This window comes from Bombina bombina, chromosome 3, assembly GCF_027579735.1.
Source record: "Bombina bombina isolate aBomBom1 chromosome 3, aBomBom1.pri, whole genome shotgun sequence".
Taxonomy (NCBI): domain Eukaryota; kingdom Metazoa; phylum Chordata; class Amphibia; order Anura; family Bombinatoridae; genus Bombina; species Bombina bombina.
In genome coordinates this window covers 518,415,788-518,435,791 of record NC_069501.1, presented here as the reverse complement: position 1 = coordinate 518,435,791, position 20,004 = coordinate 518,415,788, and the positions used below count along the sequence as shown (strand labels likewise).

General features: G+C 41.1%; 1 protein-coding gene across 1 annotated transcript in view; it reads left to right on the top strand.

Annotated features, from left to right (window-relative positions):
* Positions 1 to 20,004, top strand: part of HEATR6 (HEAT repeat containing 6) — a 188,030-nt gene that overhangs the window by 135,589 nt on the left and 32,437 nt on the right. The window contains exons 11-12 of the mRNA XM_053706936.1: positions 2,153 to 2,252; positions 16,265 to 16,617. Coding sequence (XP_053562911.1) covers positions 2,153 to 2,252; positions 16,265 to 16,617 — 453 coding nt within the window. The remainder of the gene's footprint in view (positions 1 to 2,152; positions 2,253 to 16,264; positions 16,618 to 20,004) is intronic.

Here is a 20,004-nt window from a genome sequence, read left to right as displayed (position 1 = left end):
TAAAATACTACAAACAATATTACTTGAAATTACGTGTGGGAAAAAAATAGTTTGTTTAACTTCACACGTTGATTTGTTCTTTGTAGACTATATGTATTAGGTAGATTTAAAGGGACAGTCTAGTCAAAAATAAACTTTCATGGTTCAGATAGGGCATGTCATTTTAAACAACTTTCCAATTAACTTTTATCATCAATTTTGCTTTGTTCTCTTGATATTCTTAGTTGAAAGCTAAACCTAGGTAGGCTCATATGCTAATTTCTTAGCCCTTGAAGGCCGCCTCTTTTCTGAATGCATTTTGACAGTTTTTCACCACTAGCGGGCATTAGCTCATGTGTGCCATATCGATAACATTGTGCTTACGCCCGTGGAGTTACCTAGAAATCAGCACGAATTGTCTAAAATGCAAGTCTGTCAAATGAACAGAAATAAGGGGGCAGTCTACAGAGGCATAAACACAAGGTAATTACATAGGTAAAAAGTATATTAATATAACCATGTTGGTTATGCAAAACTGGGGAATGGGTAATAAAGGGATTATCTATCTTTTTAAGCAATAACAATTCTGGTGTAGACTGCCTCTTTAATTAGACTACAAAATATTAACAGCAGTATGTATTTTATTATAGTTTATTAAAGGGCTCTGTCACTTGTACATAAGTAAGACTTGTTTAATAGAAAGTGGAAATCCCTTTATTACCCATTCCCCAGTTTTGCACAACCAACACAGTTATATTAATACACATTTTACCTCTGTGATTACCTTCTATCTATGCTTCTGCAAACTGCCCCCTTATTTAAGTTCTTTTGACAGACTTGCCTTTTAGCCAATCAGTGCTGACTCCTAGGAAACTTCACTTGCGTGAGCTCAATGTTATCTATATGACACACATGAACTAATGCCGTCTAGTAGTCAAAATGCATTCAGATTAGAGACAATCTTTCAGATTAGAGGTGGCCTTCAAGGTCTAAGAAATTAGCATATGAACCTCATAGGTTTAGCTTTCAACTATTGTTAGCTCGAGGAGCATAAACACGATCATGAGATTGCAGTGTTTTTTTATGCTCAAATCTATATTAAAAGTGGGGCGCTGTTAAAACTACTGCAAATTTGTTTGCGCAAGCTTGGGGTAATTTTACGCTTCCCATATTTCCTATGGGTGGCGTTGAGCTGCAATGTCCGCTCGTATTACAAGTTGAAAGTAAATGCGAACGCTCAAACGCAATCGCATTTAACACTCAAGCTTTTTATGCGAAATACCCCACTACTCTTAACCCCTAAACCGCCACAACCTCCACTGCAAAATACCCACTAACATCTAACCCCCTATGTTACCCCCCAAAAAAGTAAAAAAACAAACAAAAAACTTACAGTACCTTAAGAAATAAAATATCTTACCATACCTTACCTTAAAAATAGGAACACCTTACCTTAAAAATAAACAAAAAAAACTAACCTTACCTGAACTATAAAATAATCTAACATTACACAAAAAAACCTACTATTACAGAAAAATACAAATTACCAAAAATAAAAAGACAGTTATGCTTATTCTAAAACCCCACTTAAAAAAACACCTCAAAAACCAAACAAAAAAACCTATAATAACACTGATGCAGCAATAGCCCATACAAGGTTTTTTTTTTTTTTTGTAGGGCATTGCCCTAAAGTGACTTAGCTCTTTTTCAAATAAAAAACAAACAAAAACACACTAATCTACAAGTAACCCCCCCCCCCCCCCCCAATAAAAAAGGCTATCTAAAAAACAACTGTAAAATTTGCCCTGGAAAGGTAATTTGGCTGCAAAGAGCAGAAGTCGAGTGAAGTTAGCGTGCAGTAATTACCGCTTCACTCGTTATCTAGCCCTTAATCTGCAAGCATTATCTTACCTTTCCTGTATGTTATGATTTTTTTTTTTACTTCTGTATTGACTAATACGTTTATGTTGTGAATTGATGCAAGGCAATGTCTGCAACATCTGTACTTCATTTTTAAGAAAGCATGTCTGATCCTAAAATATTTGGTTTCACAACAAAAGAATATAAGATGGTCCATTTATTATTCTATAATTTTGTGTAAGATTAACATAAATTGTGGACTATGCTACTGTAAAAATGTCTGTTTGGGTTGACTGTATTTTTTTTCCTTCAGTGCCTTGCAAACTTGGTATTAAACGCACCTTACCATCGGTTAAAACCAGGGCTGCTTACAAGAGTTTGGAGCCAAATAAAACCTTATATTCGCAACAAAGGTTTGCATTGCATGTTTAATTTTTACTTTTCCAGCATGGAACATTGCTATGTTACTTATTATTTTACACATACATACACACACACACACATATATATATATATACTGTGTGTGTGTGTGTGTGTGTATATGTATGTATATATATATATATATATATATATATATATATATATATATACACATACACACACACCTACATACATATATACACACACACACATACCTACATATATACACACACACACACATACCTACATATATACACACACACACACATACCTACATACATATATACAAACATATATATACACACACACATATCATTTTCTTGGCACCTTTTCCTCTTTTCCTATAATTCAAGTCTGCAGTTAGATGCCAAAAAGTTGACAAAAGTGGTGGGCGTAGTTTGACTAATGAATCTGCAGCAAACACGATTCTACTATAGTTTAGACTTTACTAATATGTTTATGTGTTGGAAGACTGCAGAAAAATGTTGTAATTATAAGGTGTTGACGGTCGCCTTAAAGGGACAATGTATTTTAAAATATTCTCCCTTTCAATTTGTCCTTAACTGTCCATTTTACCTGCTTGGCTGCTTTAACATGAAAATTTGTGTACAGTCATTTTCTTTATCTTTATTTTGTAATTTCAAATGTCTGCTTTTGCTGGTGGTATACCAACCTATACTAAAAAATTCAGTACCCACGTTTTTTGTTATAGAGAGCTATGTAAATCTAGCCAGCAGAAAAAAATATATATTAGGGAGGTTGGGGGTATGAGAGATAATAAAATGTTAATTTCTTTCCTAAGACATGGAGTCCACAACATCATTCCAATTACTAGTGAGATATTCAACTCCTGACCAGCCGGAGGAGGCAAACAGCACCCCAGCAAAGCTGTTAAGTATAACTTCCCTTACCCATAATCCCCAGTCATTCTCTTTGCCTCTGTCAATGGAGGTTGTGCAAAGTCGGTGTCTGAAGATAATTTGTCCTTTTATGGGTATTTTTCCCTGCAAGCAAGCTAGTGGAGTCTAGCTGTGTCCAGGTCAATCTCTTGAGTAAGAGTAGTGGTGGCTTTTAGCAGTTAGAAGGCGGTGAGGTAGTCCTTACTTTACTTCCAACAAGTTTGCTACCCCTTTGTTGAAATCCAGGGTTGGTAACTCTGATCCTTCTCTTCCTACAGGTCCATGACAGGGATCGCAGTACCTGCAACCCCTATGTAGCTGCTTTCTGCCCTGTAGCCAGATCCACAGGTAAGCTTCTCTTCCTTTCTAGGTTAGAAAGGACAGCACTCAAGAGGTTAAACCTCCAGTGGATCTCATTATGGGTCAGAGTTACCCTACTGTCTTGGGGTACAGTGTTAGGGCAGATTTTTATTGGGTCATGGATAATAGTTGGCACTTTAGGTATGAGGATGAGAGACTTTAGGGGTTAATCTCCTTAATTCTTGGCAGTATATGTGGCTTATTAATGTTATATTGCAACATATTTGGGAGTTTTTATCGTTGCTGGATTTCAATTTTCACCAGCAGTGGGAGCTGTTTTTATTAGCTTATACCGCCGTGGGAACAAACGGCTTTTAAAAGCTTATGCAGCAGTTTGTTTTTTTCGTGCCAGTATGTGTGGCGCAGTTTCTGTTCCCGACCGCTCATGTGTCCTCCGCTCTTCCAGTTTTACGGAGCGGACTTTTGTGAGCTCAGAAAGCCGGTCTGCAGTTTGAAGAGAGGTGTCAGCTTTGTTATTCGCCGATTGGACTATCTTCAGTGGCTCTGGATTTGTTCACCTGACAGTTCAGACCTTCTGCTTGCTAGTGGGATTTTAACACTGGTCCGGTAGGAACTTAAGATAGTTTGTCTAAAATATTAATGTAAATTAACTTCACTCTTCATTATTTACTATTTTTACAATAAAGAAAGTAAAATATTTATTTTCAATTTTTTATTTTCTTTCTAATGACACGGTGAGTCCACGGATCATCTAATTACTATTGGGAATATCACTCCTGCCCAGCAGGAGGCGGCAAAGAACACCACAGCAAAGCTGTTAAATATCACCTCCCTTCCATCCAACCCCAGTCATTCTCTTTGCCTACGTTAGAGCAAGGAAGTGGTAAAGTTAGGTGTTAGAAAGAAGATTCTTCAAGCAAGATTTTATTATTTTTCAGCAATGCAAGATTGTTCTGCTTTGTCCTAGGGTGTAGCCTTAGTCCATATCAGTCTCTTCAGTAGAGCAGTGGTGGCTTTCAAGCAATGGGAACTTCTGGGGTACAATCCTCACTACGCCTCCCATGTATTTAATGCTGCCCTAACCGTGCAAGCCTGAGTAAGATTGCTCAGTCTTTGTTTTTATCCACAGGTCCATGTGAGGGAACTGGCCTCTCAAACCTAGTGAGCTGCTGTGCTGCCTGGTAGAAGTCTAAAGGTAAGTGGCTAACTTTATTTTTTTCTGGGACACATTGCAGAAAATAAAAGGATGGCACTTTAAAATAAGATAGTGGGACAAGAGACATTCGCCTATTGTTGGGGGGATCGTTTTATTAATGGCAGCAATAGCAGGCACTGGGGACAAGGAGACTCTTGGCTCAGTAGGTGGTGGTTTTGTTGTTGCTTTACTCCCGACGGCTTTAGTAATACATTTAGCCGAACGGGAGGTTAAAGTTATTACAGCCACGATGGGCAGGGTTAGCTGAGGCATCAATTTTTGTTGCGCGCCTTTTTCCTCCTACACTTCTTGTGTTCCGGAGTGGAGAAATAGCTTTGTCACAGATATAGCAGCGTTGCGGTTACTGGACTACAATTTACAGAAAAATAGAAGTTCAGTCCGGTTTATCTAGCAGAATACTCACTCCGTTTTGCAGTCAGGCAGGTAAGCACCTCAGCAAAGCTAAGCTGAGGTGTAGAGGTTGTCCGGAGTGTTTTTTTGGGATACTTTATTGTTTTTATTGCAGAAAAATAAAGAAGGAACAGTAACGTTTTTTTTTGTGGGTTATTTTCTAAATATAATATCCGTTTGTTTATCTATTTATTCTGTTTATTGGTGAATAAAGATGGATCAAGAGGCCCTGCAAGATGTTACATGTTCTTTATGTTTTGATGCTAATGTAGAACCACCAATCCTTTTCTGTTCCTTATGTATTGAGAGAACTTTGCATTACAGGGATAGACTTTTTTCTGAGCCAACTTTGTCTAGGGCGGATGCTGTTCAGGAGTCTTCTGACAATGTTCAAGATATGCCGCAGCTTTCTCCTCAAGCGTTCCAAAATGTATCGTCCACACAGCCAGTGCCCTGCGCTTCCTCTCTTACTCCACCTGGAGTTACGTTGCAAGACATCGCTTCCCTTATGTCCTCAGCGGTATCTGATGCGTTGTGTGCTTTTCCCATGCTGCAGGGAAAGCGCAAGAGGAAATGTAAACAATCAGTGAGTAAGGTTGCTGACACAGTCATGGCTATTTCAAATGTCTCCTCCCAGAACTCTGAGGAGAAAGATAAATCGGTAGCATCTGAGGGTGAAATCTCAGACTCAGACAGTGGAATTCCTTCTGCTGATACTGAAGTTGTATCTTTCAGGTTTAAGCTTGAACACCTCTGTTTGTTACTTAAGGAGGTTTTGGCTACCCTGGATGACTCCGACACTACTGTTGTAGTCAATCCTAAGAAGTCTAGTAAACTAAACAAGTACTTTGTTGTACCTTCCATGGTGGAGGTTTTCTCTGTACCATATCGAGCTACAGAGATTATTGCTAAAGTATGGGAGAGACCGGGTATCACTTTTTCTCCATCCCCTATATTTAAGAAGATGTTTCCTATAGCAGACTGTATCAAGGAGTCTTGGCAGACGGTCCCTAAGGTGGAAGAGGACCACTAGTCCCATAGAGGATAGTTGTTTCTTTAAAGATCCAATGGATAAGAAGTTGGAGGAGTTGCTCAAGGAGATGTATGTACACCAGGGTTTCCAATGGCAACCTGCGGTGTGTATTGCTACCGTCACTAGTGCAGCGGCATACTGGTTTGATGTGTTGTGTGATTCTATTCGGACAGACACTCCCCTCGAAGAAATCCAGGATAGGATCAAGGTCCTTAAGTTGGCCAATTCCTTTATTACGGATGCTTCCCTACAGGTTATTAAGCTGGGAGCAAAGATTTTCAGGTTTGCCGTACTGGCCCGCAGAGCCTTATGGTTAAAATCCTGGTCTGCTGATGTGTCTTCTAAGTCTAAGCTTTTGGCGATTCCTTACAAGGGTAAGACCTTGTTTGGGCCGGGATTGGCGGAAATTATTTCTGATATTACGAGAGGATAAGAGGAATAAGCAGAAAGGACGGCAGAGTAATTTTCGTTCCTTTCGAAACTTCAAGGGTAAGCCCTCCTCTACCAAGCAGGAACAGTCCAAGCCTTTCCTGAGGTCCAACTAGTCTTGGAACAAGGGAAAGCAATCTAAGAAGTCCGCAATTGACTCAAAGTCAGCATTAAGGGACTGCCCCCAATCCGGGACAGGATCTTGTAAGGGGCAGACTTTCTTCAGGTTTGGGTTCGGGATGTTCAGGATCCCTGGGCGGTGGACATCGTGTCCCAGGGATACAAACTAGAATTCAAAATAAATGCGTTCCCAGAGATACAAACCTGATCAAAAGAGAGTCTTTTTGCACTGTGTTCGGGACCTTTCAGACCTGGGAGTGATAGTTCCTGTTCCAATGCAGGAACAGGGTCTGGGGGTTTACTCCAATCTGTTCGTGGTTCCCAAAAAAGAGGGAACCTTCAGACCAATTTTAGATCTCAAGAGTCTAAACAAATTCCTCAGAGTACCGTCCTTCAAGATGGAAACTATTTGTCCCATTCTTCCCTTAGTTCAAGAGGGTCAGTTTATGACAACGGTAGATTTAAAGGACGCATACCTTCATGTTCCAATCCACAGGTATCATCACAAGTTTCTGAGGTTCGCATTTCTAGACAAACACTTCCAGTTTGTGGCTCTTCCTTTCGGCCTTGCCACAGCTTCCAGAATATTTTCAAAGGTTCTGGGATCCCTGTTGGCGGTGCTCCGGTTCCGGGGTATTGCAGTGGCGCCTTATCTGGATGACATTCTGATTCAGGCACCATCCTTTCAACAAGCAAACTCCCACACGGAGATGTTATCCTTCCTGCGATCTCACAGATGGAAGGTGAATTTGGAAAAGAGTTCCTTAGTTCCAACTACAAAGGTAGTGTTCTTGGGAACCATAATAGATTCTATATCAATGAAAATATTTCTGACAGAAGTCAGGAAATCAAAGATTTTCGATTCTTGTCTGGCGCTTCAGTCCACTTCTCGGCCATCAGTGGCTCAATGTATGGAAGTGATCAGTCTGATGGTAGCTGCCATGGACATCATTCCGTTTGCCCGTTTCCACCTCAGACCACTGCAGTTATGCATGCTCAGGCAGTGGAACGGAGATTATGCGGATCTGTCTCCACGATTAAATCTGGATCAGGAGACAAGGGATTCTCTTCTTTGGTGGTTGTCTCAGGATCATCTCTCCCAGGGAACCTGCTTCCACAGACCCACCTGGGTGATTGTGACAACGGACGCAAGCCTACTAGGATGGGTAGCAGTCTGGGGCTCTCTAAAAGGCTCAGGGGACATGGACTCAGAAGGAGTCTGTTCTACCCATAAACATTCTGGAGCTGAGAGCAATCTTCAATGCTCTTCTGGCCTGGCCTCAGTTAGCTTCGGCCCGGTTTATCAGGTTTCAGTCGGACAACATAACTTCGGTGGCTTACATCAACCATCAGGGGGGAACTCGGAGTTCCTTGGCCATGACAGAGGTAGCCAAGATAATTCAGTGGGCGGAGAACCACAACTGCTGTCTGTCTGCGATCCACATTCCAGGAGTGGACAACTGGGAAGCGGATTTCCTGTGCAGACAGACTTTTCACCCGGGGGAGTGGGAACTCCATCCGGAAGTGTTTTCTTTTACAAGATATGACGAGTCCACGGATTTTATCCTTACTCATGGGATATCGCCTCCTGGTCAGCAGGAGGAGGCAAAGAGCACCACAGCAGAGCTGTATATATAGCGCCTCCCTTCCCTCCCACCCCAGTCATTCTCTTTGCCTGTGTTAGTGATAGGAAGAGGTAAAGTGAGGTGTTAGTTTAGATTCTTCAATCAAGAGTTTATTATTTTAAAAGTGGTGCCTCTGAGTGCTACTTTGTTATAGGGTGTAGCCTAGACCAGATCAGTCTCTTCAGTACAAAAAGAGAAGCATTTGGTGGCTTTAAAGCAATAGGAACTGGTGGGACATAATTCTCACTGCGCCTCCTATCCACATTTGTTGCCCTATTCCAGATAGCCTAAGCTCCTTTAACTCAGGCTTATCTTCGTTCACAGGGCTATGGGAGGGAGAAGACCTCTGTAAACCTGCTGGACGGCCATGCTGTCGCACAGCATTTCAGGTAAGTGCTGACTTCTTAATTCTGGGGACAAAGCATTCTCTCAGAAGACGTGAGCACTACATCGCATTCATTCACATATTAAGGGCTGGATTCAGAAGGGCTCTTTTTGTGATGTGACTGGGGATGTCTACACTGGGGCTGGAAACAGTGTTATTACTCCAGGCAGTTGTTTTATACAATTCTGCCAACCGGGACACGGGTAGTTTTTTTTTTATTGTGGAGCAGGGTTGTTTGTCAGTTTTCCGGTAGAACACATATACAACTACTGGCGCAACTCTACATTTCCGATATCGGCATTTTATTACAAAGGCGGATCGGGAGGTATGTTTGTTTTTTTTTTGTTTTTTTTTTAGACTCGGCTCCATTTTTACTCAATTTGCCGCCCGGGAGTTAAGGCCAGTTACGCCCACGATGGGCGGGCTCTAATGTGTTGATTCTCCGGCGGCTCCATTTTTACTCTTTGCCACCCGGTAGTTAAGGCCAGTTACGCCCATGATGGGCGGGGCTCTAATGTGTTGATGCTCCGGCGGCTCCATTTACTCCTTGCCGCCCGGGAGTTACGGCCGGTTACGCCCACGATGGGCGGGGCTTTAGTGTGATGCTAAACGAGGGCTTCATTTTTATCCATTTGCCGCCAAGGAGTCCCTGTCGGATACGCCCACGATGGGCGGAGATAGGCGGGTCCTTTTGTGCAGTGCGGGTTCACGTTGTGATTTCAGCTCTGCAGTGTGATTTCCCTATCTTAAATTGGGGTTTCTCCCTAAGGTGGTGTCGGATCGAAACATTAATCAGGAAATTGTTGTTTCTTCTTTTTTTCCTAATCCTTCTCATAAGGAACGTCTTTTGCATAACTTGGATGTTCTGCTCGCTCTAATGTTTTACTTACAAGCTACTAAAGATTTTCAGCTTTCTTCTGCCCTGTTTGATGTTTTCTCTGGAAAGCGTAAGGCTCAGAAGGCCACTTCTACTACTCTGTCTCTCAGGTTGAGAAGTTTGATGCTGGACAGCAGCCTCCTGAGAGAATTACGGCTCATTCCACTAGGGCTGTCTCCTCTTCTTGGGCTTTCAAAAATGAAGATTCTGTGGAACGAATTTGCAAGGCGGCAACATGGTCCTCTCTGCATACTTTTTCCAAATTCTACGAATTTGATACTTTTGCTGAGGCTTCTTTTGGGAGAAAGGTTCTTCAAGCGGTGGTGCCTTCTGTTTAGGTCCTCCTGCCTTTTTCTCTCTCCCTGTTCATTCCGTGTCCTCTAGCTTGGGTATCGGTTCCCTCTAGTAATTGGAACGACGTTGATTACCTGATAAAAAAAATTATTTCCGGACATGCAGAGTCCACGACCCTGCCCTCTTCTTTATTGTAATTTGGCAGTTTTTTTTTTAGTAAACCTCAGGCACCTTTTCACCCTTGTGTTTCTTCTTTCTCCATTTTCCTTCGGCTGAATGACTGGGGATTATGGGTAAGGGAAGTCATACTTAACAGCTTTGCTGAGGTGCTCTTTGCCTCCTGCTGGCCAGGAGCTGAATATCCCACTAGTAATTGGAATGACGTTGTGGACTCTCCATGTCCGGAAAGAAAGACATTTATCAGGTAAGCATAAATTTTGTTTTTCAATTGTTCTTTCTAAGTACTGGGCTTTGGTATAAGAGATAAGATAAGGAAGTATTTGTATAAAAGTGATAAGGTCTAATTTCACTGCAAGCTCAGTACAGTTTGGATGTGGCTTCAAAGAACAAAACCATCTATTTCATATAGAAAATAAACCTAGAGGAGCAGTTTATCATAAATAATCTGCTGCTGGTATTAACAATTCATTTGAAACTCATTAAAAGTAAACCAATTTTAACACTGACCCTTTAAGACTGATGCTTTTGCACAAATTCTTATTTCTTTCCAATGGCATGGAGAGTCCACATATCCATTAAATTACTAGTGGGAATTCAACTCCTGGCCACCAGGTGGAGACAAAGAACACCCCAGCAAAGCTTTAAGTATCCTCCCACTTCCCACAATCCCCAGTCATTCTTTGTCTGTGTACATCGGGTGGAGATGCGAAGATGGTGTGTGAAGATATTTAATCCTTTAATGAGTAGTTTCCCTGCAAGCAAGGATTGAGGCTACTGTGTCCATGTCAATCTCAAACCTAGGATTCGATGTCTACCCCACAGCTGAGAAGAAAGAAGACTTCTAACAGTGAGACTTGTATATCTGCCCTCATGGCTTGTGGCCTAATAGTAGCATATTGGGGGTGAAGGGACTTTTTCTTTTATGATCAAGTTTAAAGGGGGTGTTTTTGTTTTAACCCTGTGGTGTCAGTATTATTCCGGAGAGAGCTTGGTGTGTTTTGGTTAATAATTTTGATAGACTGTGTTTACGTATTTGAGGTCATGTGACAATGCGCTTTTTGAGCATTCCTTATGGTCCTGGTCCCCTTTCACAGATTTTATATACCTCATGGGGTTTGTCTCTGTAGACCGGTATACATTTCTTTCGGCTCAGTATCAAAAATCGGTATTGTTCTTTCATTTTATCTCTGCCGTACATTTTGAGGATACCTTGGTGCTTGCCGCCATCTAGTGGCGACTGATGGGATTTTTTTTTTTTTTCCTCATTGCTCTACTTTTCTGTCGTTAGCCTCCTTTTTAGTGCAGTGATCTGTTTCATTTGCCAATGTGGTGGCATGAACATATGTACTCTGAGTACATATGTACTTGAGTTCAATGTAAAAGCTCTATTTTATATAGCTCAGTAGGCTAAAACTCTGGTATTTGTACTCTGGTTTTGCTTCCAAGTACTGTTTATTTATACTCAATTTATATGTTAAGTATGGGCATGAGGATATCCTTTTAAAAAAAATTATGGTAACCTAATAGGCATTCCAATATTTATTGGTGGACTTTTAGGTATTTTTAAACTTATATGTTTGTGCCGTTTATTTTTCTGTGCTTACAGAAACTATCTGGGATATCTTAGCCTTTGCTGCCATCTTGTGGTAGTTTATGGTAGTTTGGCTTCTGCAGATATTCTTTCTTTACAGGAAAGAATAAGTTATGTAATTATACTTTTCTGCTACGCAGATGGGATACATTCCTCTGGTTTAGAGGTTATTCCTGGTATTGGTATCAAGTTATACCTTTTTCCTGGCATTAGCGTACAAGATAATGTTATCTTATTTTTGTACAGGGACCGTATATTATCTCTCTTATTTGAGTTGATTTTTACCTGAGGTCCGATGTATATCATATGTATATATATACTACTACTAGTCTCTCGAATGTGTGTGTACATTCTTTTCTTCCTGTCTTTTTTTAGATAGGGTTCCTTAACCCCTTAAGGACCAGACAATTTTTCAATTTCTTACCCTTAAGGACCAGGGCTATTTTTACATTTCTGCAGTGTTTTTGTTTAGCTGTAATTTTCCTCTTACTCATTTACTGTACCCACACATATTAAATACCATTTTTCTTGCCATTAAATGGACTTTCTAAAGATACAATTATTTTCATCATATCTTATAATTTACTATACTTTTTTTTTATAAAATGTGATGAAAAAATGGAAAAAACACACTTTTTCTAACTTTGATCCCCAAAATCTGTTACACATCTACAACCACCAAAAAACACCCATGCTAAATAGTTTCTAAATTTTGTCCTGAGTTTAGAAATACCCAATGTTTACATGTTCTTTGCAAGTTATAGGGCAATAAGTACAAGTAGCACTTGGCTATTTCCAAAGCATTTTTTATTTTTTAAATTAGCGATAGTTACATTGTAACACTGATATCTGTCAGAAATCCTTGAATATCCCTTGACATGTATATATATTTTTTTTAGTAGGCAACCTAAAGTATTGATCTAGGCCCATTTTGGTATATTTTATGCCACCATTTCACCGCAAAATGCGATCAAATAAAAAGAAAATCATTCACTTTTTCAGAAATTTTAGGTTTCTCACTGAAATTATTTACAAACAGCTTGTGCTATTATGGCAAAAATGGTGGTAAATGCTTCTCTGGGATCCCCTTTGTTCAGAAATAGCAGACATTTATGGCTTTGGCATTACTTTTTGGTAATTAAAAGGCCGCTAAATGCTGCTTCGCACCACACTTGTATTATGCCCAGCAGTGAAGGGGTTAATTAGGTAGCTTGTAGGGATCATTTTGATCTAGGCTCATTTTGGTATATTTCATACCACCATATTACCGCCAAATGCGATCAAATAAAAAACTTTTTTTTTACAAACTTTAGGTTTCTCACTGAAAGGGGGTTAATTTAGGTAGCTTGTAGGGTTAATTTTAGCTTTAGTGTAGAGATCATCCTCCCACCTGACACATCCCACCCCCTAATCCCTCCCTGACCCCTCTCAAACAGCTCTCTTCCCTCCCCCACCTCACAATTGTCACCACCATCTTAAGTACTGGCAGAAAGTCTGCCAGTACTAAAATAAAAGGCTTTTTTTTTTAATTTATATTTTTTCTACAGTGTTGGATCCCCCTTAGCCCCTAACCTCCCTGACCCCCCCCCCCCAACAGCTTGCTAACCCTCCCCCCTCTACCTATATACCGCTATCTTGGGTACTGGCAGCTATCTGCCATTACCCAGTTTGTTAAAAATGTAGGCACAGGATCCGGAAGTCCCTGCAGCGATGGACCGCCCACCCGCCTCCCTGCTACGGCTCCCACCTACCAACGATCGGCGCTAACGCTGCCCTCTCTGCATCGGTAACTCTGCAAATCTATTTCTGCAGAAATAGTGCAATCTCGCTAACAATAGCGAAATTGCGGCAGAGAGAAGCCCAGGACTGCAGCGACGTACAGGATACATCGTTGTTGCTTAATGACCAGCATCGTACAGGGTTTGACACTGGTCGTTAAGGGGTTAATATTTCTCATTTAAGAGGGTTTTTAAGCCTAGAACTGTTGCATTTTGACCTATTTTCTTATTTCTTTTTTATCTGTAATGGAGTCTACCGCCACTCAGCCCTGAATGCTCCCTATCCTGCCTGATCTCGGACGTTAAGCAGGGCCAGGCCTGGTCAGTACCTGGATGGTAGACAACCTGGTACGGTAGGCTCTTATCTGCACATAAAGTGTTTCATTCAAGAGTGAGAAATTTGGATCTGAAATGCCTTTATTAATTTCTAGGGTTCCGTCCTTCAAATGGAGACTATTCGTTCTATCCTCCCTTTAATCGGGAGGGTCAGTTCTTGTCTACCATTGACCTGAAGGACATGTAGCTGCATGTTCCTATTTTCAGTGAACATTTCCAATTCCTTCAGTTTGTTTTTTGGACAAACTCTTCAACATTTGTAGCCTTTCCTTTCGACTTGCCTCTGCCCCTCAAATCTTTACAAAAGTTCTAGGGGCTCTTCTAGCAGGGGCTAGATCAGAGATTCTCGGTGGCTCTGTACTTGGAATGTTGGTTCAGACACTATCTTTTCATTTAGTAAGATCTCATACAAATCTTTGTTGTTGATTCTCCATTCACACGGGTGAAAGGTGAATATGGAGTCCCTTGGTGCTGAATTCCGGGGTATGTTTTTTGGGGATGATCATTGACTCGTTCTCCATGAAGGTTTATCTTGACGGAGGCCAGCAACTCCAGTCTCTCTGTCCGTCGGTCAGTGGTTCTGTGTCCGGATGCTTTGGTCTGATGGTCCATGGATCATCCTCCTTTTGCTTGTTTACATCTGAGACCTCTATACTTATTCATGCTCAGACAATAGAACGGAGATCTCTTGGATCTCTCCCAGAGGATAGTTCTAGATTCCCAGACGAGAGATTCTCTTTCCTGGTGGATCGCCCAGGATCCTCTGTCCCAGGGCACATGTTTTCTGGGACCATTTTGGGAAATTGTGACCTCATTTGCCAGCCTGCCCGCCTGGAGAGCAGTTGGAGGTTCCTTAGGAACTCAGGGACTTTGGTTCAGGAGGAGTCCTCTCTCCCAATTATTATCTTAGAGGCTTGGACTCGACTGAATTTGGTTCGGTTTATCAGATTTCAATCGGACATCGTATATTCGGTGGCATATATCATCCATGGGGAGAATTGAAGGAGGTGACTCGCATTCTTCAGTGGGCAGAGTCTCACAATTGTTTTCTTTCTGCCATCCTCATCCCAGGGGTGGTCATCTGGGAAATGGATTATCTAATCAGGCAGACTTTTTATCCAGGGGAATGGGCTCTTCTTTTGGAATGATAACTCTCAGGTAGGGAGTTCCGGAGTTGGTTCTGATGGCGTCTTGTCTAACACCAAGCTTCCTAATTACGATACGAGATCAAAGATCTGCAATCCGCTCCGATCGATGATCTGGCAGTTCATTGAGACTTTGGTCTCGTGCACCTGTTTTCTCTGTTTGCCTTTCTTCCTTGGGCTCGTATCTAACAGGAGCGGGCGTCAGTGATTTTATTCGCCCCTGCATGGCCGCATAGAATCTGGTTTGTGGACCTGGTGAAGATATCGGCCCTTCCGTTTTGAAAGTTGCCTCTGAGGAAGGACCTTCTTCTTCAGGATTCATTCGTCCCTCCTAACCTAGATTCTCTGAAGCTGACTGTTTTGGGATTGTTTGCTTAGTCTTGTTCAGATGTGGGCTTTTCAGTGAAGTTTTTGATATGATGAATCAGACTAGTAAACTAGTATGGTATGGCATAAATACCTCTATTGGTACACATCTAGGGGGTTCTCTTGGAGTTCCCCAAATGTTGTCTTTTTTTCAGGAGGACCTGGAGAAGGGCTTGTCAGTCAGTACTCTGGAGGGTCAGATCTCGTCCTGGTTGATTCTTTTGCATAATCGTCTGGCGTTTTTTTTACCAGATGCTTAATCCTTTGTTCAGGCCTTCGTGAGAATAAGGCCTGTGTTTTAGTCAGTTGCTCCTCCATGGAGCCTTAACCTTTATTCTTAGGGTTCTTCAACAGGCTCTGCTAATACCTATGCTTTCTGTTGATTTTAAAATGTTCTTGGAAAGTTTTGTTTCTTCTTGCTGCTTTCCTATGCTCATAGAGTCTCAGAGTTTTTGGCTCTACAGTGTGACTTTCCTAATCTTATATTTCATGCGGATAAGGCGGTCCTTATTTCTAATTCTGGATTACTTCCTTAACCTCTAGCTTGGATATTGGTTCCCACTAGTAATTGAATGGATTTGGGGACTCTCCATGCCATTGGAAAGAAAACAAAATGTATACTTGCCTGGTAAATTCTTTTCTTTCATGCCATGGAGAGTCCACGACCCGCCCTTAATTTTTTACGATGTCTTTTCTCATTTTCTAAACTTCAGGCACCCCTATACCCTTTGGGTCCTCTTCTCTTTCCATATTTCCTCGACTGGATGACTGGGGATTGTGGAAAGTGGGAGGATACTTAAAGCTCTGCTGGGGTGTTCTTTGTCTCCACCTGGTGGCCAGTAGTTGAATTCCCACTAGTAATTGAATGGATTTGTGGACTATCCATGCCAGGAAAGAAAATAATTTATCAGGTAAGTATGCATTTTTTTTTTTTTTTTGTCTAAAATATTAACCAATTGGAAAAATGCTGTAACTATTCCTCCTTTTTTTTTTTTTTTTTTTTTTTTTTATATAAATCAGATGTCAATGTTCGTGTTTCTAGCCTTACATTACTGGGTGCTATTGTATCAGCTCAGAATCCTTTGCCAGAAGTACAGCTGCTTTTACAGCAACCAAGTGACTCTTTATTGTCAAGCAGTGGCTCTTCTACCCCAAGTCTATTCAGTGATGCAGAATTGTGGAGAAAAGAACCTTCTCTAGATTTAGAAGGGAAAAATGGACTCGGTTCTGGCGACTCCGAACAGTGTTGGCTTATACGCTTGTGCATTACATTGGTGGTTAAACCAAAGGAAGACAGTTATTCTGACAGTGATGTTAGTTCTTCAACTGCAGTCCTATATGAGCCATCTCCTGTACGGCTAGAGGCACTGCAGGTAATTTAAACAACTGGGCAAATTGTGGTTTATTGATTTTACAACTTAAAGGGACATGAAAGCCACATTTTTTTTCTTTCATTGTTTTTACAGAGCATTCTCTAAATTTTCTAAATTGCTTTATTTTTTTGGATATCCTTTGCTGAAAAGCATACCTTGATAGGCTCAGTAGCTGTTGATTGATGGCTGCACATAGATGCCTCGTGTGATTGGCTCACCCGTTTGCATTGCTATTTCTTCTACAAAGGATATCTAAAGAATGAAGCAAATTAGATAATAGAAGTAAATTGGAATGTGGTTTAAAATTGTATTCTCTATCTGAATCATGAAAGAAAAATCTTGGGTTTAATGTGTCTTTAAACTAATCATATTAAAATAATGTTTTTCTCTTGTTAGGTGTATCCAGTCCATGGATCATCCATTACTTGTGGGATATTCTCCTTCCCAACAGGAAGTTGCAAGAGGATCACCCACAGCAGAGCTGCTATATAGCTCCTCCCCTAACTGCCATACCCAGTCATTCTCTTGCAAGCTCTCAACATAGCTGGAGGTAGTAAGAGGAAAGTGGTAAAATATAGTTAGTTTTTTCTTCAATCAAAAGTTTATTGTTTTTAAATGGTACCGGAGTGTACTATTTTATCTCAGGCAGCATTTAGAAGAAGAATCTGCCTGCGTTTTTCTATGATCTTAGCAGAAGTAACTAAGATCCACTGCTATTCTCACATATGTCTGAGGAGTGAGGTAACTTCAGAGGGAGAATGGCGTGCAGGGTATCCTGCAATAAGGTATGTGCAGTTAAGTTTTTCTAGGGATGGAATTTGCTAGAAAATGCTGCTGATACCGGATTAATGTAAGTTAAAGCCTAAATACAGTGATTTAATAGCGACTAGTATCAGGCTTGCTATCAGAGGTATATACTCTGATTAATGTGCAATATAAAACGTTTGCTGGCATGTTTAATTGTTTTTATATATGCTTTGGTGATAAAACTTATTGGGGCCTAGTTTTTTCCACATGGCTGGCTTTATTTTTGCCTAGAAACAGTTTCCTGAGGCTTTCCACTGTTATAGTATAAAAGTTACAGTTGGTGCAGTTAAAATTACAAACTGTGACATTCAGCTTCCCTCAGCAGTCCCCTGCATGCTATAGGACATCTCTGAAGGGCTCAAAAGGCTTCAAAAGTAGGAGCTGTGGCAGTTGTTATGACTGTTTAAAAAACATATTTTTCGTTTTGTTAATCTGTTTTTTTGTATTAAGGGTTTAATCATCCATTTGCAAGTGGGTGCAATGTTCTGCTAACTTGTTACATACACTGTAAAAGTTTCGTTAGTTTAACTGCCTTTTCTCCAACATAGGTGTGTCCGGTCCACGGCGTCATCCTTACTTGTGGGATATTCTCTTCCCCAACAGGAAATGGCAAAGAGCCCAGCAAAGCTGGTCACATGATCCCTCCTAGGCTCCGCCTACCCCAGTCATTCTCTTTGCCGTTGTACAGGCAACATCTCCACGGAGATGGCTTAGAGTTTTTTAGTGTTTAACTGTAGTTTTTATTATTCAATCAAGAGTTTGTTATTTTAAAATAGTGCTGGTATGTACTATTTACTCTGAAACAGAAAAGAGATGAAGATTTCTGTTTGTATGAGGAAAATGATTTTAGCAACCGTTACTAAAATCCATGGCTGTTCCACACAGGACTGTTGAGAGGAATTAACTTCAGTTGGGGGAACAGTGAGCAGTCTTTTGCTGCTTGAGGTATGACACATTCTAACAAGACGATGTAATGCTGGAAGCTGTCATTTTCCCTATGGGATCCGGTAAGCCATTTTTATTCAGACAGTAAATAAGGGCTTCACAAGGGCTTATTAAGACTGTAGACATTTTCTGGGCTAAATCGATTCATATATTACACATTTTTAGCCTTGAGGAATCATTTTAATCTGGGTATTTTTGTTAAATAATATCGGCAGGCACTGTTTTAGACACCTTATTCTCTAGGGGCTTTCCCTAATCATAGGCAGAGCCTCATTTTCGCGCCGGTATTGCGCACTTGTTTTTGAGAAGCATGACATGCAGTCGCATGTGTGAGGAGCTCTGATACATAGAAAAGACTTTCTGAAGGCGTCATTTGGTATCGTATTCCCCTTTGGGCTTGGTTGGGTCTCAGCAAAGCAGATACCAGGGACTGTAAAGGGGTTAAAGTTAAAAACGGCTCCGGTTCCGTTATTTTAAGGGTTAAAGCTTCCAAATTTGGTGTGCAATACTTTTAAGGCTTTAAGACACTGTGGTGAAATTTTGGTGAATTTTGAACAATTCCTTCATACTTTTTCGCAATTGCAGTAATAAAGTGTGTTCAGTTTAAAATTTAAAGTGACAGTAACGGTTTTATTTTAAAACGTTTTTTGTACTTTGTTATCAAGTTAAATGGAAACCATTCGAACGATTCTTCCTTCCATCCAGGAAGGTCAATTCATGACCACGGTGGATTTAAAGGATGCGTATCTACATATTCCTATCCACAAGGAACATCATCGGTTTCTAAGGTTCGCATTCCTGGACAAGCATTACCAGTTCGTGGCGCTTCCTTTCGGATTAGCCACTGCTCCAAGGATTTTCACAAAGGTACTAGGGTCCCTTCTAGCGGTGCTAAGACCAAGGGGCATTGCAGTAGTACCTTACTTGGACGACATTCTGATTCAAGCGTCGTCCCTTCCTCAAGCAAAGGCTCACACGGACATAGTCCTGGCCTTTCTCAGATCTCACGGATGGAAAGTGAACGTGGAAAAGAGTTCTCTATCTCCGTCGACAAGGGTTCCCTTCTTGGGAACAATAATAGACTCCTTAGAAATGAGGATTTTTCTGACAGAGGCCAGAAAAACAAAACTTCTAAACTCTTGTCAAACACTTCATTCCGTTCCTCTTCCTTCCATAGCGCAGTGCATGGAAGTAATAGGTTTGATGGTAGCGGCAATGGACATAGTTCCTTTTGCGCGCATTCATCTAAGACCATTACAACTGTGCATGCTCAGTCAGTGGAATGGGGACTATACAGACTTGTCTCCGAAGATACAAGTAAATCAGAGGACCAGAGACTCACTCCGTTGGTGGCTGTCCCTGGACAACCTGTCACCGGGAATGAGCTTCCGCAGACCAGAGTGGGTCATTGTCACGACCGACGCCAGTCTGATGGGCTGGGGCGCGGTCTGGGGATCCCTGAAAGCTCAGGGTCTTTGGTCTCGGGAAGAATCTCTTCTACCGATAAATATTCTGGAACTGAGAGCGATATTCAATGCTCTCAAGGCTTGGCCTCAGCTAGCAAAGGCCAAGTTCATACGGTTTCAATCAGACAACATGACGACTGTTGCGTACATCAACCATCAGGGGGGAACA